Source organism: Haliotis rubra, unplaced genomic scaffold (genome assembly GCF_003918875.1).
Source record: "Haliotis rubra isolate DU_JTF1 unplaced genomic scaffold, ASM391887v1 Scf1144, whole genome shotgun sequence".
NCBI lineage: Eukaryota > Metazoa > Mollusca > Gastropoda > Lepetellida > Haliotidae > Haliotis > Haliotis rubra.
Window position 1 is genome coordinate 190,844 of NW_025765053.1, and position 27,540 is coordinate 218,383.

At 44.4% G+C, this 27,540-nt stretch overlaps 1 protein-coding gene across 1 annotated transcript; it reads left to right on the forward strand.

Moving 5' to 3' along the window:
* Positions 1-834: 834 nt before the first annotated feature.
* On the forward strand, positions 835-27,540 carry LOC124253754. Its single transcript, XM_046687582.1, has 3 exons — positions 835-1,259; positions 1,850-1,975; positions 26,767-27,540. The coding sequence occupies exons 1-3, from the start codon at positions 935-937 to the stop codon at positions 27,018-27,020; spliced, it is 705 nt and encodes a 234-aa protein (XP_046543538.1). The 5' UTR covers positions 835-934; the 3' UTR covers positions 27,021-27,540.

Here is a 27,540-nt window from a genome sequence, read left to right on the forward strand (position 1 = left end):
AAATCGCTCACAAAAAGTGGAAAGGAATATCGTAATTTGAAAAGAAATACCAATAAATTGAGTAGAATGTTCTTAGTGTTGTAAATGTGAATCATCATGCGTGTGTTGTAATTTCTTTATGGGAAAAACGAATAAGTGAGTGAGTGAATTTAGTTTTACGCCGCACTCAACAATATTCCAGCTATATGACGGCGGTCTGTAAATAATCGAGTCTGGACCAGACAATCCAGTGATCAACATCATGAGCATCGATTTGCCCATTTGGGTGGGAACCGATGATATGTCAACCAAGTCAGCGAGCCTGACCACCCGATCCCGTTACTCGCCAACAAGCATAGTCACCCAAGCATGGGTTGCTGAAGATCTATTCTGCCCGGATCTTCACGGGTCGAAAACCAAATGAACTTTACAAAATGGGAAAGAAGTCCTGGCAACTGATGAAATGACAACGGTTCTGAAACAATCAATTTGCTGTAAGAAAAATCTGCAACCTCCCTTGAGATGTTAAAGGAAGTGTACTTATCTGCGTCTCCTTCCCCCTATGGGTTATAAAACACGAAGGTTCCCAACTGGGCAAGGCATTATTTACCCCTGACAACATATAGCGCAATTGTTGCTCTTAGTAACAGGCAATATTCCCATAGGGAAATACACAAATACTCCATATGTTTCGTTTATCTGCGGAATTAACGGATGACATGACGCTTGTTTTAGAAACTTACTGAGGCTGCTGTTTGCAATTCCCTGGCGCTTAACATCTTCCTCACGTGAGAGATCTGTATAGTTTGCAGCGTTCACTTCTTCCTTTCACATTTCATCGGAGCGTGAGCCACACTTTGTTCGATCATTTCATTTCACTCAGTTATTTAAATGAGCAATACCAGTTTATTCCAGTAACGGAAAGACGCCAGTCAGCATCACCACACACATAAACATGACGTGGTACAAGACAGTTGAGATTGTTGTGCATGTGCTGTGCTGTAGTGTCCTCCTCTGTGTAGGCGCTGTGCCCATATCGTGCAGCATCCATTCAACGGCCACCCGTGATAACGTTAACACAACAAAAGGTCTCAGATGGACGTCCGCTTTGTCAGCTCGCGTCGACTGCCTACTTCGTTGTTACAACGACATCCTCTGCAAGAGCTTCATCTATAACCCACTGACTGGTATTTGCTCTGGCTATTATGGCTATCCTCTTAGAACCAGCACTGCATATCTCCACAGCTCTTCTGGCTCGAAGTGGTTCACTATGTGTACAGGTGAGAAGACTCTACAATCCTACCCCCAGATTAAAATAGTTAACTTTGTGTTGAGGTATGTAGTCAGTATTTTGGTATACCCTGTTTCCAAGATATTCACTAATTGCAAGGTCTGACAGTATCCCAGCTGAAGGCGATTAATGAGATCGATTGGTCAGGCTGGCTGTTTTAGTTGATGCATGCCATCGTTTCTTACTGCGTAGGTCGAAGCTCATGATTGCGATCACTGAGTCGTCGTTATTTAGCAGGAATACTGCTGAGTTTGTCGTTATATAACAGATAAACAATCTCAATAAATGTACTTACTGTATCATCTGGTCTAAAGTAGTTGGAAGTGTGTACATGTATGTAGGAACCACCGTATTACTTAGTCGCCCGAAATGTTTGCACATGTGTACAGGTATGGAGACCCTCTTGTGCCACCTAGCTTAATGTGTTTCACTGGGGCATATCATGACTTAAAGATGTTCATCTTGTGTACGGTTATGTAATCGCCTTGTAGTATTTCCTAACTGAAAGTAGTGCAGTATATGTAAGGTATATTGACTTAACACTTCTGTGAGTGTTCACTGTACATGCTTTTTTTCCAGAACTCAACATTGTCACCCGACGGTGCGGGTCGGTTAATTGTCCTGTCACCGCCTCCTTCAGGACAGGGCTCTGTGGGTGTGGTTTCGGGCGCAGGTTTGACCCCTCCACGAATTCGTGCGTGAAATGTGAGTACAATTGTGCACTCCTTACCTGTGGTAGCTGTTCACATTCCCAGGTCGGTTCCAAGAACCACCAGTACCTAATACCTGTCACAGAATCCCCGTGAGTGAGGAGCTTCGGCTATTATGGGTCCATGCAAGTAGCAAAAGTACCATAAGTCCCCGACTTTAACTGCTGGTGATCTTAGCCCATTGTTATATTGTATTGGTTTTTGTAGTTACCCTTTGTTTTAACCAAACCTGTGATACTTTTGTGTTTTTGCTGTCCCCTAACGACAGTTTCTTAGGATATAGATTTATTATATAGGGTTAAAGTATAGATTGGTATTGGTCACGGTATGGCAGAAATATTGCCTATGTTACGTTAAATATTAACTCACTCACTCAGTACAATGTATGACCAGCCTTGTGGCTGATTTTGCTTCTGATTCCCCTATTCCAAAGAAGGATATATTCGCTGTCCTGTAGCTGCAATACTGTGAACCACGGCTTAAAAGAAGATTCACTCCGCACTCTAAATAGTAAGTGGATTGTGTTTCGACGAACCAGGGCACCTATTCATGCCTTCCGGCATTCACTTGATTCTTGCTCAAACATGGAATATTTGGAACCCACTTTGAGACGGATTCCTGATGAAGTGTTCCCTAAAATATCAACACACCGGTGGCACTACACACACACACACACACACACACACACACACACACACACACACACACACACACACACACACACACACACACACCCCGAACACACACACACACACACACACACACACACACACACACACACATACATACATACATACATACATACATACATACATACATACATACATACATACATACATACATACATACATACATACATACATACATACATACATACATACATTTGTATAGCGCCGATATCCAGCTCAGCTCAGCTGCTCAAAGGCGCTTTGTTTTTCCCTCGTTCACTGGATGTCAATCTCAACGGCACATCGTATTGTCAATCTCAACTCCCTGGGGATCATACAATAGGCACTATAGGCTAAGCAGGTTCATTCGTAGAAATTACTTAGGAGAAAAAGGTAAACGGTTTGGGTGACTGGCTCGTTGACTGTGTTAATATTCGATATTATTATCCATATGGTGAAAAATAACCAGAGTCATATATATCATATGTTCACATGTGCACATATCACTTTTGCCTAGCAACCATTGTTTCTCTATTTCGACGTCTGTGACGTCACTTAAACAATTGAACGTGACGTCAATTAACAGGGCAGTCACACTTGGTTACCGTATTTTAATGCACAAATGTTCATGAATAAAATGGATAATGTAGAAATTATTAAACTCGTAAGTGTGCAACACGACTTATACGAAACTCGTGCAAAATTGTGTATCGCTCTCGCTAGGGCAATACAAAATTTCACACTCGTTTCTTATAAGCGAATGACACACTTGCTTCTTTAATAATATCTCGTCCACGAAATAATAGCTATATGACAATTACACATGGATATGGTGTCTACCAGCACTTACATTTCAGAAAATAATTCAGAATATATTCTAAAGAACCACATACCTAAAGTGTCATGAAGAAGTGAAGGACCCAAAGTTATTTTTTAGGCCTCCACATGAAAACGGCATGAGTAACTTAGCGAGGGACTTAGTAACTTACTCGATTACTGACTCAGGACGTTACTCAAGGAATCTGCAACACCGCCGTATTGGAATGTTGCTGAGTGCGGCGTTAAACAAATAATATACAATAACTGACAACTGACCCAGTGACTGATAGTGACTGACAAGTATCGTAACATCTCTTGAAACGTTTTTTCTCCCGCTTATTTGGTAAAGGGCGAAGTGATTGACTCAGTGGCGGCTACGAAACGATCATGTTTCGACGTAAATTGTAATAAAAACGCAAATTGTAATACTTGCAGCAAATTGTAATAAACCTGACGTAAATTGTAATAAAAACGTAAATTGTAATAAAAATTGACGTAAATTGTAATACGCAAATTGTAATAAAAATTGATGTAAATTTTATAAGAATTTTCGTTGCGGTAAAATGTAATAAATATTTACGTAAATTGTAATAACAATTTTAATCACTCGTAAATACGCGGGTGTTTTTTCGTTGCATTTCATGCATCAAATAAACTTGTTAGGTCGATAACTCAAGAAAGAATGATGGATTTTGTTCAAATTTGGTACCAAGGTATATTGGCGAGATTCACCGACACAAGTGAAATGGAGTGACCTTGAGATAATTTTCAAGGTCACAGCAAAAATCCGAGGGTTTTGCCAATATAAAGAATGTCAGCGCGATAACCCAAGAATGAATTGACAAATCTTAGCCAAATGACGAAAATGACATTCGTCCTGATATATACTCTCCCAAAAAAGAAACGCATAATGAAAATAGCAATTTCATGTAGCAGTGAATTAAAACGTGATTCCTTTTACAGAAGGTTTTGCTCTGTTTATGAGTCCTATGGTGTTTATGTTTTGAAACATCACAACAAAACGCACCATCCGTAAAATACCCGTATGTAACAGCATGATTTTCAATTTCGGAGTGTAGTGTCACAGAATACACAATTCATATGCAATGCACGTGAAAGTTGGGGATCAGATAGTCTCAATGATGGGTATATAAGGTTGCTCGCTGTCTGTCGATTATTCACTGTATTTGGAATATTGTTGACGAACGCAAAGTGCCACGTTTAAGTGAAGCCAACCGTCATATCGCCATTAGTTTGCTTGAAGCTAGCCAGTCTCAACGTGCAGTTGCCCGACGCATGAATATTCACCAAAGCACCATTTCACGGCTCTGGGAGAGATATCGCCGGCGGAATGCGGTAGCAAATGCCCCTCGTAGTGGGCGACCTCGCGCGACCACTGCGGCGCAGGATCGCTACATCCGGGTACATCACCTGCGTCATCGAACAGCTACGGCGACCAGTACCGCTCGACAAATACCAGGATTGAGGAGGCTTTCTGCACAGACCGTCGGAAACAGGTTGGGAGAGGCTGGTTTACGTGCCAGAAGACCTTATTTTGGCCCTGTGCTTCGACAACAACATCGTCGACATCGAGTTCAATGGTGCACCGACGTTCAGGCCTGGAACCTACCGAATTGGCGTAGAATCTGGTTCAGTGATGAATCACGATTTCTATTGGAACGACGCGATGGAAGAATGCGGGTGTACAGACGTCGACGTGAACGTTTTGCCGACGCTTGTGTTCACCAGGTGGACAGATTCGGCCGGGAAAGTGTAATGATGTGGGGAGCGATCACCTGCCGTGGGAGAAGTGATTTGGTGATGATTAAGGGCAACCTGACAGCTCAACGGCACTTTGACGAAGCCCTACGCCCACACCTCCTTCCAATCATTGATCGCCAGAGGGAGTTGTTTCAACAAGACAATGCCAGGCCCCACACAACACGTCACACTAGAGACTTCATCCAGAACCACAACATCAATGTACTCCCCTCGCCCTCAAGATCACCGGACTTCTGAACAGCTGTGGGATGCCCTGGACAGACGAGTGCGACGCCGTAACCCTCAGCCCCAGACACTTCAGCAACTCGCCCAGGCACTACAGGCAGAGTGGGCTGCGATTGGGCAACACGAGATTCTGAGACTTATTCGTTCGATGCCGAAGCGATGCCGTGCAGTTCTGGATGCCCACGGTGGTCACACGAGGTATTGACTTCAGCGCCACCACACGTCTCCATGTGACACTCAAACTGACTTTCCTCGAGTTGGTGCCAAAGACGGATAAGTCTGCATTCCCAGTGTGCAATTTCGCTATATTTCATTGACTCCTAAAGCCTAAGGTGTTTCAAAATAAACATAAAAATACAGTAAATTCATATATGCGTTTCTTTTTTGGGAGAGTATATAATCGATATAAAATCTCTTACTGTCCTCTGTGTCATGTCTTTTCGCAAATATCTTTTGAGGTTTTGATATGTATAAATATAAAGTGGGGTGGGGTGGGTTTCTAACGGGTTTATCAAATCAAATCAAATCAAATTAGACATTTGTATAGCGCTACATATCCAGAGTCCTGCTCATGTGCGCTTAGTCGAATGCTCGTTTGAAGAGGATGGTTTTGCGACAAGATCGGAAACTATTAATATTTTCCGATTTTCTGACATTTTCAGGTAATCAATTCCAAAGTACAGCACTCGGTCTGCTAAATGATCTGTCTCCGTATGTTGTGGTTCGGACAAATGGAATAGCCTAGCTGACTAGCAATAAAATGCATCACAAATTAAACTTCAGGAAACAAAATATGCAAGAAACATTTTTGTATGTTTGAGATTGGTAGAGGTCGGCTAGAATCAAACTTAGATATTAAACTGCACATAAAGGCAATTTGAACTACAATCGCTTGTTCAAATGACTCCCCCTTCGGTTTACTGAAAGAACTCGAGAAAGAAATGATGGATTTTGTTCCAATTTGGTACCAAGGTTTATTGACGAGATTTACCGACACCACTTGAATTTAGTGACCTTGAGGTCATTTTAAAGGTCACAGCTCAGAAAGTTGACCAGAATGTATTTCTTACATTTCTTACGAATTACTCGGTTCGATTCGAGGTGCGTACATGCGAATTTACTCGATTCCATTGTTTCCTACTCGTCCCAGCCTACTGAATTCCCTCATACATTTTAGAATCTAATTACAACTGGTCTAAATGGCACCAATACCAAGTGTCTAGATAAAGTGAAACGAAAGATATTGGGGGTGGAAACAACTGTTGTGCTCGAAAGACAACACCTGTTTGAAATGTAAACAAAGAAAATTTCAGACTTTACACGGTGTAGCATTTTCTCAAATTTTCAGACACCCATTTGCATGGAAAGAGCATAGTAGCAAGAAATAGGAAATTAAAAATAGATACAATACAGGAATGTGATGTGTTTACATCGGAACTGTTAAGTTTCTGTGCTGGGCGTAACGCCATGACTGGACGCAAAATCACGCAGAACGACAACAGTAATAATCGGCATTTCTGGCTTCTTCTCTTTCTTAAAATGTAGAGTGTATTTGGCAATTTCTCTGAGGTGAAGGTCGGTAGAATAAGAGTATACACAATCACCATATCCCGCCGATTACACTTTCAGTATCATAATGTAATCGTTCCGGATATTTTTTCATGAAACTAATTTAATTATCTACATGTAGCCTTGTTCAATATCATACCATACGAGTGTATAGGGTGTACGTGTTATATATTCTTTGAAAGTGTTTGTTTGAATAATATTTACAGAAGAAATTCACACATTTAGTGTAGTAAAGCATATATAAACCTTTCCACAAGTGTTAAAAGATGAAACGTAGGCATCATGTACTTGTACAACATGTATTTTAGTTCCTATGATGTGCATAGATATAGTTTCGTATGTAACTCTTCGTTAGAATTTCCAATATCGAAGTCCAGTCCACGATACACCCTGTATCCTTTCTTTGCTGAACTGGCATCATGAAAGCAGTGTTAGCCATGAACGCCATTTGCGAGTTAACCACACTGCTAAAAAGAGGGGCGGTCCTTAGGTCTATGTCACGTTGACTGGTGGTAACACTGTGCCGTACGGTACGATCAATAATTCTTCTCTTACAAACCCTCTGCCTGGCCCATCCCTCAAGTAGTACAAGTTAGGCTCGTCTGCTTTCATGTCCACTTTATCTATGTTGTAAGTTTTGACTGACCATATAGGATCGGTGGCTCGCTTACGGCTATCACCCTCGTGTTCCCCATGCTGGTATAGATACCTAACTAGGGCCCTATCTGGTATCTGTTTCTCCTTCCCACGCAATGGAGCAGCCGACTCTGCAACTATTGATTTTAGTTTGATAGCGTCTGCCGGTTTCTTGCCGGTGAGACGGGTGACTTCATGGTTGATTGCCGACACCACCTTAGGTAACCTCACGACCCATTCAGTCGATCGTTTTCCCGGGGTGGCCATCTCCCTCGCATACTGATGTCCGAATAAGCGCTCAGCCAAAGTCCTATTGAATCTCTCAACTATGGCTTGGCTGCGATGGGCTCCAGCCGTGCCACGCCTGACCTTTGTATCGTGTTTGGCTAGCAGTTGTGACACGGCACCCATGAACTCCCGCCCGGGGTCAACTTGCAGCTCTGTTGGCCACGCCAGCGGACTGCGTTTGTATATGCGTTCGAATCCTCTGGCTACCTGGACCAGAATCTTTCGTGGTCAAGGGCTCGGCTTCCTTGTAGCGACTGGCTACGTCCACTACGGTTAAGGCATACTTGTACCTCTTGTCGTGGGGTAGGAACAGTAGGTCTGCCTGGTGAACGCTATTAGGTATGTTAATACCAAACTTCCTTCTAGGCACGTAGCGTGGTGGTGACAAATAGATCTGCCACAGGGCTTGTTTTGTTTTTCAAGCCACGCTTTGGCTTCCTCCGGGGTACTCGCGCCATTTTAGCCAGCTTATCTACAGCGCTAGCTCCTTTCCAGTACCCACGCGGGCTATAGTAAATAGCCTCAAACTTTCTCTGGTTCCGTGACATGCCGTCCCGACAGGGTATTTATTTATATCTATGTTCTTGGTTCAATTTTCTCATGCCCGTACGCGTACGTGTTTATCCCATCAATAGCTATCCAACGTTTAGTATCCATAGGCGACAGGGACGTCTTGTTTATTGTCAGTCCGTATATCTTATGACCATCACTTCTAAGTGTGTTCATTTTATGTCTAAAGGTACGGGTCTTGAACAGGGCTTCCTTGAATCTGGCGTGTTTGATGTGTTGTTTCACCACGTACTTCTTAACACCCTTAGCCTTCCGGATCTCACCATTGTCGGCCTTCAGGATGGAGTACATCTTAGGTCTCAACCCTATGTACTCGGCTATGGGCGTGCCAGCACACTCGTCCTTCATCTTACCTAGGACCTTTTTATTTACCGTGCTGTGTATGGCATGGTCCTTGGGGTAGTCGCTGGTGTCATACAAATCGAGGTGTTTTTTCATGTCCTCGTACACGTCCTCGGTTCGAATCTCCATCAGCAGGGAATCCGTGTCAGTGTACAGCACTTCACACCTGTCGTCGTACTGTTTCTTAAGCTCGTTGTAGTAAAAGTCGTACATCAGGTGTTTGATAAATCGAGGATGCTCATCCCCACGTAAACAGGCCGGTTGAATTTTATGTGGCTTTTCTTCATGTGTAGGGCAACTAGGTCATCGGTGAATATCTTGCTACGGTTGAATGCCGGACTGGCTATCAGTCTCCTGAGCTTGTCTTCCTCATTCGACCGAACCAGCTTCACGGTCACGCGTTTCCTCAGGTTCTCCATAGTCTTACCGAACACCGAGTTGTTCATGAGCTTGTAGAGGTTTTTCTCAAAGTCACTGGTGGCAAGCTTTCGGAGGTCTGTGTTCATTCTGATGTAGGGTTCCATCCATGGGCTCTGGTCGAACACGAGCACCCTGTGTATTTTGGTCAGCCTCATACCCAACGACAGGTACAGCTGTAGGTTGCGATAGTGAACGATGTACTTGGTCTTATTCATTAAGTTAGGCACGAGTTTTTCAACGTCTGCCACCCGCCCACCTAACAAGTTATGTTGGTACTCAGACATCCAGTTCGCTAACCCTCATACGTTCGGGGCCAGGGGTAGCTGTTGTGTGATGTGTGTAATGCCTTGGGGTACTCCAAGTCAACCTCGAGGATATAACCTTTGTTCGAATCTGACGCGATGCTCATAACATCGACCTCGTGTGACGCCCATTCGAATCCCCCTGTGGGTAGATACTGGCTCATAGCCCAGCCGTACAGGTTGTTGGCATCGAGGTAGAGAATGTGATTGGTTGGCTTGCTTGGGTCGTAGCCCTTCACGTATTGATTATTTGCTTTCGCGTATCGTTTGGTTGCCATGGAGATCCCACCTCGCAAGCCTTTCTCAATGAATAGGTGCATGTCGTAATCTGTGAGTAATTCCAACTTAACTCCGGTCTTTTTAAGCAAGGCATCCCACGACAGACCTGGGCTGGTGTAATACCATGCAGGGTCGAGTTTATACTGCTTGAAACATGTCCGCCTAAACGTCTCAAACACGTCGGCTAACAGCAGTACATCTGTCCTCAAGTACAGGTCGTGATAGTCACCCAGATTCCTACAACCCAGTTTATTCCATACTTTAATAGCGTGTGAGTAATCGTCTTGGGATATTTCCGAGTCGGTCAGATTGCTGTAAAATTCTCTGATGGGGGGTAGTCTGGTCTCGGCGAACTTGGCCCAACCATCCATGTACTCATAGGGGTACACACCCTTCCTCATCAACAGGGGTCTAGTCTCGGCGTCTGTGTATCGATCGGTAATAGGGAAGGTATCGTTGGCCTTGACCAGACTGTCTAGTGAAGACAATAGAAATTGAAACGAGTCTATGAACCTAAGACCGTTTAAGCTGAAGGAGATGTATCTCTCCATGTTGTTGGGGATGCACGTTATATTACCATCGATTTTCGCGATGGCCTGCATGATCAAATGAGAGTCGTACCCTCTCAAGTTGTGAAAGACAACGGGGGATGTTTATTATCTTAGGGTTGATTCTAAGCTTGAGATTACACGCGCTGTGAGCGGCGCCTCTATACTTACCGGTTACGTGACAGTGATCTCTCACCGAATCACCGTTCAGTGGTGAGTAACACACGTGACAGTTAGTGCTACAGGCGTGAGCTAGCCTGTCGGCTCGGGCCATACGCATGGGAGCGACTCTATACAGTGCGTTCCTAATAATTTTTTCTTCCTCCTGCAAACACTTTAGAAACCTTTCAGCCGCGTCAGGACCCCTATACACTACCGGAGCTTTCGTTTCCCCGTCACAACGGACGACAACGTATCCAAACCCACAGGCTTCATGCTCCTGTGTTTTGAGTGTGAAGCTCTCACCTGTGGGTAGAGTATTGGGAGTATCCCCAACAACCCCGCCTGTAACAGGTTTGACCAAGGCTTCAAAGTCGGCGTATATTATATAAGGCACAGACATTTGGTTCTTGTGGTTGTCGAATTTTAGGATATTGTCACCTTCCTTAGGCATGTCGACTCGTATGGCCGTCTGCCCCACACCTTGGCAATCCTCCCGGTGGGATTCTAATAAATCAGCTCGGCTGAAACCGTGCAGGCATCGCACACAAAAGTGTTTTTTCCCAACGTGTTTCGACTGATCGTGCAACAACCGGCTGAGATGTTTTATCCACGTGTAGTGATACTTTTCACCTCGTTGGATCATGAATATATTGATAACTTGGTGAGGTTCCCCCCAAGGGCTGACCCTGTGTACTATTGTTGTGTTGCCTTCGTGCCCAAAGACATTTATAGCTAGATTATTCTGTTTTTCTACTTTAGTGATCTGGGATATGGGGGTTGGTTCATCTATACCATCCCAGTTGATCCCATCATCTTGGGGATAGCTAGAAAGCCTGTCTGAATGAGTGTCAGCTGGAAACAAGGCTGACCTGATAGCTACCCTCAGGCAATCGTCTCCTCTATTCTTAACGTTTACTATGGCATGTTTTTTCCTATAGTAGGGGGGCAAGTCTAGGTATGACCCGCCTCTGAACGGCACGTAGTTAGCTATGTCTAGATAGACATTATCGATTTTATCTACAGCCCACCCGGACCCCAAGTGTGTGTAGCGTTCTAGGTATTCTCGTATCTGCTGAAAACTGGTATCGATTGATGCGTCTATGGTCTCTGTATGCGTGACAACCTCTTGCCTACCTCTGAAGTAAGGCTGAACGTACTCAGTGACCCCTCCCCCAACTTGCTTATCGAGCGACATTTTAACTGTGATCTGAAACTTGATACTTCCAAGATCGTTTAGTTCCTGGTTTATTTTATCAGCTATCAGAGGCTTGATATCTGTGATATCTATGTTCCTATCAACATGCATGCGCCAGCCTCTCAAATAGTTACCTACAGCGCGCTCAGTGCGCACGAACTGTAGGTCAATAGCTCTATTCTGCCGTAACAGTTCTACAAGCTGTGGTTTCCTCATACGGGAATACCCACCTAAACCCAAATCGCGAACCTCGGCTTTTAGTTGTTTTACAGTTGGAGGTTTTGCTACGGGGGCATGTGATAACAATGCGACTAACCCGGCTCTCCCCAGGTTTGAATAACCCGTGAGCCCAAGCTGTTTTGTTTGAGCTTTTAATTGTTTTACCGTGGGAGGGGCTTGTATGTTAAGTAATCTCAACAAGGCTGGTTTGGTCATTCGAGAATACCCGATCACACCTCTCTGTCTTGCGATATGCTTAAGCTCACGTATAGTAGTCATAATTGCGTACACACCTAAGAGAATTAATGTCTAATTGGACCGCCGTAAAGGTAAAAAATTAGTAAATATCTAGATACACCTTATCGATTATTCCCTCGACCCACCTTGAACATGCGCAGCATAGCAGGGTGTTTTGTATTACTTGCAACGACTCATCAACAAGTATATCTATCTCCCCATGCACATCTACTCGCCCCCCATCAAAGTAATTCCAAGTGTGCCCAGCCCATGGCACATCAAACCCTACTTTCACCATGATTGTAAACGAGCACCCCTTATATAGTTCACTAATAATCATGGGTTTGAGGACACTAATATCTATACTTTCCCCCACATCCATCTGCCAGCTTTTCAGGCAACCTTCCCTGGGCTCAATTTCCACAAACATAGTTATACCTAAGTGTGCATAATGTCTAATTGGGCCACTGGCAAAGGGAGGTAACTCCTCCAGCCTTACACTGCTATCCTGAGAAGTCGCCTACGTTCTTTTATGTAGGCCTTTTTATTCTCGTAGATGAGGTGATGTCTGACTACGTTCGCCCCGTGAGCTTTACATAGGCAGTAGTGCCCTTTAACCCCTATGCCACACACAGAACACGAGTAGTTAGGGCTTCCCATGTGGAAACAACAGTACCCCTGAGTCCTACATTTCTTATCACAGGGTTCTTTCTTCCCCATAAGTATGTATTCGCATCGGTATGGAGCAGGTCTCATGTTTAGCATACTTATATGAGTACTTAGTCTAATTGTTTTGCAACCAACGCAGTCGCTGCTATACCCAGCGCTATGAAGATCAGTTCACGGTCCATTTGTCCCTTGGATGGTGTGTAGTACTGAGCGAGTGTGGGTTTATTGAGCGGTTCCAATCGTTTACCTGTTAATAAGAAGTATTCTCTCGCTGCGTCGTCGACATCGTGGAATGTTTGAACGGCATGGTTTTCACGCCTGAGTTGTTCGTTAATGTAATCGATCCTCTGGAGGCGTTTTTTACCGTACTCGGATTGGGCAGCCTGTAATTTCTCAATAGCGAGGTCGTGCCGCTTTCTCTCTGCCTGTATTTCAGCCGCGTGTGACTCTCGTAGTTTCGAGAAGAGGATATTACTCCCGGAAAATGCCAGGGCATTTACTAACGCACCACCGACCATCATAGCTATCGTGGCCATCCTATATTTATTTCATAATATCTTCAGGTATCATCCCTTGTTTTACTAGGATGTCTTTTGTAGCCATCGCCATACCAAGGTTCATTATGAGCATACCCATATCCTGCAGGTTGAAATCTAGCTTGATAGTAGGTTGTTTAAGCACCATTTTGGTCAACCGAGCATATCCTACGGCTAGACTGGCGACCACGGTGGCGTGGTATACGTCGTTGACGAACGTTTTCCCCTCAGACATTATGTATATGATATAAAAATATATATTTTATTGCATGATATGTGGGTTGACCTCTAATTGCTGGGGTTTCTCCCTGTGAGGGTTTCCCTCACTGTTCCGTGTATATAACCATGAGATAGCCACGGCAGCAGTTGCGCATACAACCAACAAGAGTCAAGACGGGTGGGTCACCGTTATAATTTTATGTTGGTTACACCACCGTTTTTTACCGGCAGCTACTCTCTTAGGATTCTTCTGCCTGGTTACTGTCTCCCCCAACTTTGGGGTCTCCTCCCTGGGGGTTTCCCCCGTCTCCAGTTGTGTCTCCTCCTGTGCAGCATCCATCTATACTATTATTATTATTTTTCCTCTCAAATTGACAATGCGTTGCCGTAATAATCGCCGCCGTCACCGGGGCTAACAACATACCGTATTTGTGGTACAGCTCGCAGCTGATAGAGCTCAAGGCGTGTTCGATAAAAGGGTCTTTCTCTAGGTCTTCCCACAGGTAAAGTCGGCGCTCCTGGGGGATGGGAAGGAAGTACGACGCAATGCCAGTGTATATCTGGGTCATAGCCGATCCTATTGTTTTTGTCATTTCTGCACCTAGTCTAGCCTCGTATCTAGCGTACAGCTTATCGATTTCTTCGGCTGACATTTTATGAATTTTATCTGGAGTGTACTCCCCAAAGTAATGTTTGGCTTTGCCACCAACAGCCAACGCCACCAGTTTCTCTCGCTTATCATCATCCACCTGTGGTGATTGGGGTACCAACAGTTGCTCTAGCAATTCCTCACACTCCATCTTATAATGTGATAAGTAAGTTTTAGTTTTAACAATATAATATACGATATAAGCGAAACAGAGAGAAATGAAGGTTAAGTTGCACACGACGAACACTTCAAATACCATAGCTATAACTAAATGCTAAGCATTTGCTTAGCTTTACTTAGCATTGCTTAGCATTTGCTTAGCTTTGCTTAGCATTGCTTAGCTAAAACACCCTATAAGCCACGGGTTGGTCGGTCTTGAGCACGAGCTTAGCGTGTTTAGTTTCAGCGAGCTGTTTCTTCACCCGTTCCCGTTCTAATTTACTCATCACATCGTTCTCTCTCAAACACTCCTCGAACGAATCCCTGTCCATGCAGTGAAATAAGGCCACCCATCGCGTCTGCTCCCTTAGGTCTTTCAACACCGAGTTGAACTTCTGCGTCAGTACCCAGACGCTGTGATTTGCGTGTCGGCCAGAGAAGGCCAGGTACGATAGCATGTCTCTCTTTTTTGTTATCTCGCGATTAGCGCTGCAGTCGTCCAGTATGAACAGCGTTGACTCCCCTTTAAATTTCTCGTGAAGAGCTTTCAACCAGTCCTGCAGACGTGTTCCCGGGTCGACTCTGTGTACGTCCGGGTCCGTCATCACCCAAGGTCTTTCCGTGTACGTTTTATTCATGCTCAGAGTAGGGCACATGATAACGATGTGGTCGAACACATCCCTGTAGTACCCCTCCAACATATCCAACACGAAAACGGTCTTCCCACAGCCAGTCTGCCCGCACACTATGGCGCAGTGTGGGTCGCGGGGTAAATCAGTAAATGGCTTGCACGAATCTCCCATTGTCTATATTAAGTTGCGCGTCCATAATAACGTACAGATATAATTTCAACTTGCCAGCGGGTTGAGCCTTCTTGGTAATCTGGATGGTTATCCCCTCGCTGCCGTTGTCTATGCGGCGGCCGCTACCGTGCAGTTTATCGTCATCCGTGGATCGCATGTCCAACCATAGCGCGTACTTGGTGGTCAGGTATTCACCGATTTGCACGGAGGATAGGTCCAGGTCCTTGGTTATGTATGGGTGTTGTTTGATGGCCGGTAGCTTTTTTATCTCATCCCACTGCTGGTACGCCCTCATACCATGACTGAACAGCTGGTTGGGCACGCCCTCGATGGTCACTTCCACCTTTTCAATCTCGGGGTTGAAAAACTTCTCGCTGTCCCTCCGGAACGGCTCGTAATCCTCCACGGGGACGACCAGGATGCCTTTCATCGATCGCGCCGGCACGTTCAGGTTGATATTCCACACAGTGTCGCTCTTATCCCGCACGATAGATCTATGCCTCAGTATGCGATCGTACAGGATGGCCACATTCCCTGAGTACTTACTTCGAACCTGCCTGGCTAGCTCCGGGCTAGTGACCATGTCGAACTCCAGAGAGATGTTGTCGATGGTATAACTGGCCTCATCGCCGTTCGGCGTACGCACTACTTTGCTGTAGTCGTTAAACGTTAGCTCGTATTCAAGCCTATCACCCAGCGCGGCCTGGTAAAACGGCGCGTGTTCCGTGAGCAACTCGAAGTCGAGCGGCACGCAGAACCGGTTCCCGTACGCTTGAGCGATGGCCTTTTCACCGTCCGTGATCTTGTCTAACTGGTCTTGCGTGAAGACATACCCAATGCGCGACCTGGTCGATTTGCTGATGCCCTGATACACATCATTGACGCGTTCTCCCTCGCTTTTCCAGAGGTCCCCGTAGCAGTGAAACACGTCGCTGTCGTCGATGCTCAACACCTCGTTACCGCTGATCTTGATGGTGGTTTTCTTGATGATGGCTCGACCTACGTTCCGCACTAGCTCGCGTTTGTCGTTGGTGGAGGTCAACGTGAGGTTGAACGCCAGTCGAACAGTGCCTGGTACAATGAGGTCATTCACGCCAAGGTTTGGAAATCTAACCAGCAGCGTTTGATTCTGGTCTATCTTGCTGGGATTGTTGGTGATGGTCACCGACTGACGCACGGCTTTGATGCCTAGGGGCTCTCTCGATCTTCTGAAAGGATCTAGTTTTCTACCGTACATTGTTATATAAATGAAATATATAAGTTTTAATACTAAATAATGGCTGAATACATACCTATGGATGATATGTGGGATAATAATGCCCAGGCATTCGACGAGCAGGAGACCTCGTTCCCCTTAAGTACTGAACTTGTACAGTCGGCACGTCGACGATTATTATTACGCGAGTTGAAAATAAAGACAACATCAAGCCGTTGGGGAGGGACTATTCCAAGTTTATAGTCGATAAGAAGGGCACGCTGCGATTGAAGGCTCACCCGGGGGTCGATATCATGAAAAAAGACGGGAAGCCATATGCTTTGTCAACACTCACCAGTTGCCCTGGTGGGAGTCAACTGCTCCGTGAGGAACTAGGCTTCACAGATTACGGTGGTGCAAGATCTAAGCTTCCCCCGAAGGTCGTCCAAGATCTGCAAGCAGCCAGGGCCAATACTGGGGATGCTAAAGAAACATCGGACAGTATCGAGAAAATATTGACCACGTACCATGACAAACCCTTGCCGGGGCTCGAATTTCCCCTGAGGGAACTGCGAGGCCTAGACGAAGCCTTGAAACATGTACGAGGAGAACTCGTTAACAACATGGGGAAACTGAACGAAGTCGATGAGCGCATCGCTCGCGAGAAAATAAAACTCACCGAAACGGAGGATGATGATATGAAACGTCGTATCGAGGAAAGAATAAAAAACTTGGAAGACGAGAGACGGACTCGGTTGGAATCCGCTTCCTCGAACCGGGAAGCCCTCCGATCCCAGATCAGTCGTGTACGGGAAACCATAGATCGAGTCCTAAATGAAGACACCACGCTAGCTGACAGGATCCGAATCCTCTTCCGAGAGCAAGGCATCACCATCGCCAGCATTTTGACTGCATTGGGCTTCATCATATCTACCCTGGTGGTGTCATTGAGTGGGGGTACCCCCACGCCCCCAAGTGGCGGCACACCACCAAGTGGTGGGGGTGTCAAAGACTGGATAAAAAAACTAGGGGAGGCCCTGGCTAAACTGGCTGGTAAGGCCGCCGAAGCCCTGCCTGGCATCCTGGGTAGCATCGTCTCGTGGCTGCTGAGCGCTCTGGCTAAAACTGCCACGTGGTTCAGTCAAAACCTGTGGGCAGCCATCGTCGCCGTGGTGGGTTTGGGGTACGTAGCGGCTAAGGAATTTTTAACCAAATGAGTCCCAAAGCTACCCCACCAACCACCATAGCTGTTTTACGATCGATGTGCTGCTGATTGGATTGTGGGGGTGACCCCACAGGGGGTGTTGGTTGAATCCTAGGCTCCGGGGGTGGCACCACTATACCCGTTTCACCGGTCGTGGGTGGTGGGACGTGTGGGACGTTGACATCGAGGTTGACGCCCAACTTTTGACCCGCCGTGGCTATGACTATTTCGTTGTTGTAGCCCACCACTTTTTTTACTCTCAGTTGCATATCACTCGGAGCCATGTACAACCCCACGTCGAAGACGTAGTCGACTTTCGACCTGGCATATTCCAACACGTCTTGGTAGCGTTTGATGGCACTCGGGAGATCAACTGGAGCATTGATAGCATCCTCAACGTTGACGACGAACTGTTTCTGAGCGTCGTAAGCAGTCCCCTTACCGAGGATATTGGAACGCGTTTGCGTCTGCGCACCCAACAGCGCCCACACGTACGTTCGAATCGAGTTGTTCAACCTGATTACCCCGGCACGAGTGAACCCTTTCGACGTGTCCAGCATGAACTTTTTCCAGTCATCCGCTGCCCCCTGCTCGAACCTCCAGACTCGGTAATCCTTGCTGTCGTCGAATGCCATGTAACGGTCATCCCACTCGTTCGTTGTGAGGTGATGATACGACTTGTAATCCCATTCTTTCAACTTCTCGCTGGCTTCCACGAGGGGCATGTTGTGAACGATGGGGATACCCAATCCGTGGTTCGGCCCCGCAAACGCCAATCCGTCTTCGACTACACCCTAGTCCGCACCGGTGATGATAAATGGATGATATACCCATCGTTCGGAGGCAAACTGTTCGACTTAGACGATGTTGAGAGCACTACCGTCGCCCGAAACAAGCCATATACGCTCGTCTTCACCGATGATGACAAGTGGGTGTTATTACCCGATAAAGTCGACTGGTTTCTCAATATTAGGGTCGGCTCCCCCTACGTGTTCACGGATAACAAAGACAACCACCTAAACAAAGTCGTGAACAACGGAACCCTGCTCGTGGCTTACGTCCCGACTCAGAGACGTAGCGTAGTCATCAGCCCACTCACCAGTATGGCAGCCCACATGCTATCGAGTAAAGCGGGCATGCAAAACGTGGTATTGCAGTTGGTGTCTGAATTCGAAGGTGTGGTCACCATCCTGGAGAGTCTACCGGCGAACTCAACACTGGTCATCCAAGTCTACCTAGGGGAACCATCGCAGGATGATGCCGAAATCGTGAAGGGGGTCAAACTGAGGTGGGGGAAACAACAACAGTATCACGTTTGCAACGTTTACGTGCGGGTGGGTGTCGACTCCAAAACCAGTCTGCAGGGTGTCACCGTGATCGTGGAAGACACGATATCACTAACCAAGATCTTCCTACCCGACAACATACACTTCATGGGGGTGAAGTGCACCCCTGAACTATTATCAGAAAAACCAGTTGGAAATTATCTCGTAATAGTATTATAACAATGTCTTGGCTTCACCCCAACACTACGCTTAACGATCTAGGGGACACGGAGGGATTCGATCAATCTGGTGAGGAAGGTGGCTCATACGTCCTACACTTGAAAGACAACGTGTATAGGCGGGCGGCAATAGCCGATCATCTACCCAAACCCACACTCAGGGGCTTAGGAGACATAGAGGGATTCGATAAGCGTGGTCATAACAACAACTCATACGTCCTATTATTTAAAAACGGTGTGTACATACGGCAGGACCTGGCAGTCTTAAAAGAACCCAAATGGGTGATCAACGTGACCACCACCGCACCTTATATTACACTAGACAAAAATGGTTATGTCTCTAAAATTAGGAACAACGGCACCTTGATCACGTCTTTCATTCCAACTGGAAGGATGATAGTTTCTAACTCCCCATATTGGCCTAGGGACACCCTATTAATTTCATCCAGGCAGTCCCAGTTAATAGCCACCCACCATCATCATACCATAGTAGGGGTTAGGGCTATGGAACCAAACTCCACACTCATCGTAGAAGTCGCTTACAAGAGTAAGTTTGATTCGGACGACTTTGACCCATCCCCAAACTTGGAACTTTTACCCGGTGTGACAATACGTTGGGGTGACGACCTTATAGGAGAAGGTTTCGTATCTTGCAGATTCGTTATACGATTGGGGGGACTCCCAACAGGGATTACTACCCCCCATAATAGACTGCTTTGATGTTGAGATAGACCAGAAGTTACCTATTGACCCTTCCCGTATCTACACATACGAGAATCTAAGTTTTATAAGCCTCAGGTACGTTGGCCAACTATTAACTGAAGCCCAATTAGAATATCTTTCGTAATATATATTATAGGATGGGGCTGTACCCAGTCGTAGAGGAAGTAGCGAAGACCCTGGAAACCGTACGGGTTCCGCTTGAGACAGTTATGTGATGTAAAACACCAACTAGAACAAGACCGCGACACGCGGAAAGCACTATATAAGAAGTACCATAGAGCTTTCAATGCCGTGGACGGGACTGATACTGCCCTTATGGCAACCAGCATGGGACTAGGGGCGGCAGGTGTTGGGTTGTTAGCTACCATCGTAGTTGCACCTATAGTGCTAGGTATTGAAATAACAGCTGGGGTGACAGGGGTGTTAGGGTTGGTGCTTAAATTTACATCACGCAGACTGCTTCGTAAGGCGTTGAAACACGATGAGATCAGGGTTCTGGCCGAAGCAAAGCTGAACACAGTAAGTGAGCGTATTTCCACGGCACTCACTGACAGTAAGATCTCGGAGGAGGAGTTTCGTTCAATCCTCTCTGAACTCACAAAATATGACAAAATGAAACAAGAGATTCGATCCAAGTCTCGTAAGTCTGCTATCAGCGAGGGTGAGAAAAAAAAGTACATAGAACAGGGGATACAAAAAGCCCGGCAAGCCTTTATTACGAACACCAAAGAGATCATAGGCGATTCACATTAAACTGTTTCATCGAGGTCAACGTGACATAGTGTCATAGCGGCACGTGGAGCTATACAACATAGATAAAGTGAACATGAAATCAGACGAACCTACCTTGTATTACTTGAGGGATGGCCCAGGCAGAGGACTATTGATCGTACCGTACGGCACAATGTTACCTCCTGTCAACAGCACGTGATGCGTGGGTGCGCGTGATCTACCCGTTAAACTGACCTACTTCAGCTAAGTCCGCGGTAGCTCAGTCGGTTGAGTGGTGCGACCCCATTATGTATAGTCTGCGCAAGCTGTACATGTGGGGTTCGTATCCCGCCGTCACAACTTTGTGTGATGTGAGGTTCTCTCACGGTGAGAGACACAATTCCCCTTGGGAGGAAGCGCAATACATTTCTATTTCTCCCTTGGGGAATTGTGGCTGCCGGGGACATTTTACTACTTTTCAAAATAGTAGGGGTAATGGTAGCAAGAGCTAAGGGTCCGACCAAAGCCTTATTTGGGAAATAAGGCTTTGCAGAGGCTTTTGTTGGACTTGGTCCAGGACAATCATTTCCTCTACTACTTGTGGTGTGTTCTAACGGTTAAATCTAGCATACTTTAAGACATAGAAGGGGTGGTGGTGGTTCTTACATTTATATCTCAAATACATGTAGAGGCGGGAGGCCTAACGGGTATGAATAACAATAAAAACTTTCATGCATTTATGATACATTTTTTTATCAGTCTCTAAAAGGGAGCTGGCAATAGATTTTAATGAGCTTCGTCCTTCAAGCCTGAAAACCTTTTAACATGGTTGATTAATCCTTTGTCATTTATCAAAAATGTAGTGAGGTTGTGCTTTATTGTTATAGATTTTTTAAAATATATGGACACTATTGGGACGTTGGTAACTGTCATCACACATTATTTGACGACATTTCTCATGGTTTGAATATAGCCGACTTTATAGAAGATAAATATCAGTTTACAACACAACTGCCTAAATCTTGGTATTTTCGGAACCAGAGAAGGGATATGTCGATATTTAGGTCGTTAACCTAGCATATTATGGTCACGAATATAATTTTCTATTTATTACCGAAGTCTTTAATTGCAGAAATTACGCGATAATCTACTTTCCAACAAAGGCCGTCATCGTTGTATTTATTTAGAAGGCGGCTTCTTAGAAGCAACGAAACATCATAACATTGTTCATGATGTCATGTCACCATGACAAAGTGATATTTTACCCGCATCAATCAAATTGCATATCGACAGCGATTTATGATATCCTTACCAAATGTAACTTAAAATTCCCTCTCATAAAAATAAAATAATATGTAGTAATATGATGAAGAAAATAATACGAACCAGGTTATAACTGTGACAGCGCAATATATGAATGTATGATCGAAACATAAATCATAATAAATCACATATGATTAAAACATGAAATTAACTTCAAATATGTCATTGCGTCAATATTGAAAATAATTCGAAAATGAAGAAACAGAAACGTACATTTCAAAGCGTAAACAAACAATACCCTGTTATTTTGGGATATGCTATGAAGAACTTCAAAATGTAATAGAAATAACATTAAATTATTGAAAGCTATTGCTCGTAAAATATGTCCTTGCGTCAACATCAGCGTCAACTCCATAATGAAAAACAATTAACTTTAATTTTCGAGACATACACAAATAATTTCTGGCTTTTTTAAGACGTGTCACGAATAATTTCACAGCTGGTAGAATTAACATGAAATTATAGAAACCATATGCTAACAAAAATCTGAAAATTAGTAATGACAAAGCGTTTGTCACAAACATAGCTATTACCCCCGCCACATGTCGATATCTGAATGTTGCAATTATCCTCTGTCTGACCCTGAAAATTATGTAAACGTTACCGAAACTGTCATCTGATGACTTGATACAAAATGCGAACAAATTCCATCCAATAGGTTTGGAGATATCGCAAGAATACTAGCTGTGACCTTGAAAATAATCCGCAGGTCACTGATTTCGACTGGCGTTAGACGATACTTCCAAAGCAAAACATATTAATTCTGTCTTGTATTTTCGTACTAAAAAGTTAGACATGTGCAAAACACTTTTCACTGTGAACTTAAAATGAGCACAAGTTTCCCAATCAATTGGTGTTGGGGAATCCCGCCAATACACCTTGATATAAAATTGGATCAAAATCTATTAATACTTTCCTGAGTTCGCGGCTACCAAGCTTGGCATGTGCAAAACTGTTACACCTTCGCTGTGACCTTTAACATGACCTCAAGGTCACTAAACTAAGTGGTGTCGGTAAATCTCCAATCTCCAGTCAATAAACCTTGGTACCAAATTTGAACAAAATCCATCATTTCTTTCTCGAGTTCTTTCAGTAAACAGAATGGGGAGTCATTTGAACAAGCGATTGTAGTTTTGAAATTGCTTTTTGTGCAGTTTAATATCTAAGTTTGATTCTAGCCGACCTCTACCAATCTCAAACATAGCATATTTTGTTTCCTGAAGTTTGTGATGCATTTTATTGCAGATTTTACGTTTTTGGGGAGTACCAAGCCAAGATACAAAATCTCACAAAATGGGGATCGTGAGGCTGCAACATAGCAAAACCAATTTGCTTGAGGCTGACAGATAATATGTTGAAAAATATAACATAAAAACAGCTGCATTTCTATCATATTCTAGGTGAGGCTGACTACTATTTGAACGTCCCTCGTAGTTATACCCGTTATAACCCACCTCTCCGACTCTACATGCATGCAAGTATGTTAGACACACCCGTTAGAAACCGACCCTTACCCCACCCCCACTTTATATGTATACATATCCAAACCTCAAAAGATATTCGCGGAAAGACATGATACAGAGGACAGTTTATATCGATTATATATCAGGACGAATATCATTTTCGTCATTTAGCTTAGATTTGTCAATTCATTCTTGGGTTATCCCGCTAACAATCTTTATATTGGCAAAACCCTCGGATTTTTGCTGTGACCTTGAAAATTATCTCAAGGTCACTCCATTTCACTTGTGTCGGTGAATCTCGCCAATATAACTAGGTACCAAATTTGAACAAAATCCATCTTTCTTTCTTGAGTTATCGCCCTAACAAGTTTATTTGATGCATGAAATGCAACGTAAAACACCCGCGTATTTACGAGTGATTAAACTTATTACAATTTACGTAAATATTTATTACATTTTACCGCAACGAAAATTCTTATACAATTTACATCAATTTTTATTACAATTTGCGTATTACAATTTACGTCAATTTTTATTACAATTTACGTTTTTATTACAATTTACGTCAAGTTTATTACAACTTGCTGAAAGTATTACAATTTGCGTTTTTATTACAATTTACGACGTAACAGTTCATCTCTTGAAATTCAGATTATATACTGATGAGCAAAAGAAACTTTCTCTTGCAATTGTTTTCATAATATTAACATAAGAAAATATAATCAAATGCAAATTGCCCCATAGTTATTGCCAACAACAAGCGTTCGATTCTGACCGCTCAAACGCACCTCTTGACAACTTTGCATCGAAAACAGCAAAATGTACGTGTTTTGCAAGTAAGGGTAAAATGCACGTGAATGCATGGTATAAAACCACCTCACAGCACAGAGTAGATCGTACTTCAACAGAAAACCACTTTACAATGCCGAGGTTAACTTCAGCAGAGCGAGAGAGGGTGATCGGAATGCTGCAAATGGGCGCTACAACGGGTCACGTTACAAGAACCTTCAATTGCTCCGTTGTATCCGTCAGGAACCTTAGTCGGCGCTACCAACAAATTGGCCAGACCTCAGACAGGCCCCAGACAGGCAGTCCCCGGGTGAAAACTGCGCAGGAAGACCGCCGCCTGAGCACGTTACACCATAGAAACCGCTTCCTGACGGTAACGGCATCAGCCTCAACAGCGCTCGGTCACCCAGTGAGTCGAAGGATGGTGTCAAGGAGACTACGGGCCTATGGTATCAGGGCCTACCGACCGTACCGATTGACGCTGCTGACAGACAGACATGGTCGCTCGAGTTGTCCAGAACTTCTTTCACACCAACAACGTCAACGTTCTGCCATGGCCTGCACGCTCTCCTGACATGTCGCCAATCGAGCACGTATGGGACCACCTTGATAGAGTTATTCAACGGAGACAGAATCCACCAGTTACAGTACATCAAAATGACTCAAGCCCTTGTCGAAGATTGGAGGCGAATCCCAGCTGACGTCATCAGACGCCTCACAACTTCAGTCAGAAGAAGTGTGTTTACATGTATTCTATCCAGAGGTGGGCAAACTCGCTATTAGAAACTTCTGTTCACGCTTTGCTGTGTTTCCCGAATGGACCCACTGATCGTGAATTCTCTGTCGACCAAAACCTGTTCAATAAGTTATCAGCCTTGTTAAAAATCGAACGTTTTACTTAGCACGTGCCTATGTCATTGTTTCACAAATTATAAATTGCAAACTACGACTTCTTGTTGTTATTTTTAAGTGAGATCAAATTGAACGAGGAGAAAGTTTCTTTTGCCCGTCAGTATATATCTGTTTTCTATTGCTTGATGAATTCCAAACTGAAACAATTAATTAACCCAGAAATGTATCTTCAAACTTTCAGTGTGAAACCAACACATATAAATGCAATATTATAAAATTAACAATTGTCTTCCAAACTTAAACCATGGTAAGGAAAATCAAACAGCAATACACAAGATTTCATCATTAAACAAATCAATGGAGTCCTGAGTTTTAAGTGGATCATACACATGCAACACGGCAATGGTTTGTCCGAGGCACGTTAGTCACGGGGTAAACCACATGCACAGCCGTTGGCGCGTTTTGGAAGTCTCTTTTATGCTGACATCTAACCTCTTTGAGTGGCATTTAGAAGTTGGTGTTTTGAACAACGAGGAGAGTTCTATGGATATACAACTTCTTTATTTTTAATATGAGCTACTAACACCGTTATGAAGCAAGTGATGTACAATACTTTCTGGCAAGGCTATACATACATGGTTGAGTTTGAACAGTCCGCGAGCGAATCCAGCACCACCGCAAGGCCCTAACCCTCACCAACATCGGAGAACAGCAACCAGAGCTCCAGAGCATCATCCACCCCGAGAACTACTCCACCCAGCCCAGCTCCAGACAAAAGCTAACCAGAGCCTAGACCCACATCACAAATGTATCAAGCTCAGACCACTCACCAGCACCCGAATTTCCCCACCCAGAGACGAATACCTCAAGTGAGCCGTGATCAACCTCAGCAGCAAGAGGCTCTCGCAAGACTGACTGACTGACTGAGTTTAGTTTTACGCCGCTTTTAGCAATATTCCAGCAATATCACGACGGGGGACACAAGAAATGGGCTTCACACATTGTGCCTATGTGGGAAATCGAACCCGGGTCTTCGGCGAGACGAGCCAACACTTTTACCACCAGGCTACCCACCGCCCGGTTCTCGCAAGAAGATATCGCTGTGCTTGCTGAAGGCCTGAAACCTCAAGACCCCTGCCTGTCAAAGAACATCAAGCCTATGTGAAGAAGAAAGACTCCAAATCCGCCATCTCTGGCCACACTCAAGCTCACCCAGACTACAGCATCTTTCGGAACAGCATCAATGTACTCACCAGAAATCACACCCACTACAAGATCAAGAAACTACTAGAAACCATTCAAATCAAGAGACTCCAACCGGCCATAAACAGAGACAAGGGATATTTCATCCCCATTGCCTACCACTCATCACCAAGCAACCTTAATCCTATTATTCTCCTGGCCATAATGACTGGCTCCCCCATTAATCCCTCTATAGTTAAATCTGCCTGTGTAACAATTGCCTTCTTATGTAAACATTCTTCAACCATGTGCATCAACCTTATTAATTGTGTAAACATCAGTCAACTTACTGTTCAAACTCTACCACGTATATTTACCCTTGCCTGCAGTATTGTACATCACTTGATTCATAACGGTGTTAGAATCTACACCGAAACGTAGCTCATATCAATAATAAAGAAGTTGTATATCCGTAGAACTCTCCTCGATGTACTGATATCTCTGTGTTCGCTGTGTTTTATATAATTCGAATTGTCTATTCCAGCGTGCAGTTCATACGGGAACGACTACACGCAGCTGACGGGCGTTGGTATAATGGGCTACAATGATAAAAAACTTTCTATATCTGACCCCGACTCCTGTGCAAAGGCTTGTTCAGCTGAAACATCCTTTGTCTGCGCCACGGCAGAATCTGTCTACGGAGAATGTCGTCTTTCCCCTGTGATTTTTCAAGTGGTTAACATATCTCTATTGTACGTGGACGAAACAGCAAATCTCTTTCAACGTCACTGTGTGTAACAGTCATAGGTTTTGTGGTCGGGTGTTTTCATCTCAGATCGAGTAAGATTAATTTGTAAAACTAATGGTGGCAGCAGTGTGAAATATTTTCAAATGGCATTATCTATTATAATGTTTGTCTCTTCGATAAAACATCCAACCATGGGGTGTAAACCCTATCGCAGCCTACCCGCTGTAACATACAGTGCCGACATTTTGTGTTTTTAATGTGTGTTAAGTAACCGTCAGTCTACTTGCACTATTGAACCGTTCGTTACATGTGTCTAATGTGGAATATGTTGAATAACCAGCTATGTCATGAAGCATTACCCCAATCACAATTACGACGTGTTATTTTATTGTCCCTCAGCTGCTTATGCATGGACACCAAACACTGTTGGATTAATCACAGGGCTCCGTATGGTTCCTTTTTTGATCGGTAACCTGTTGACGTTAATAAGAACAGAGGTAATTTGAGCGAGTGAGTGAGTGAGTATGGCTTTACGCCGCTTTTAGCAATATTCCAGCAATATCACGGCGG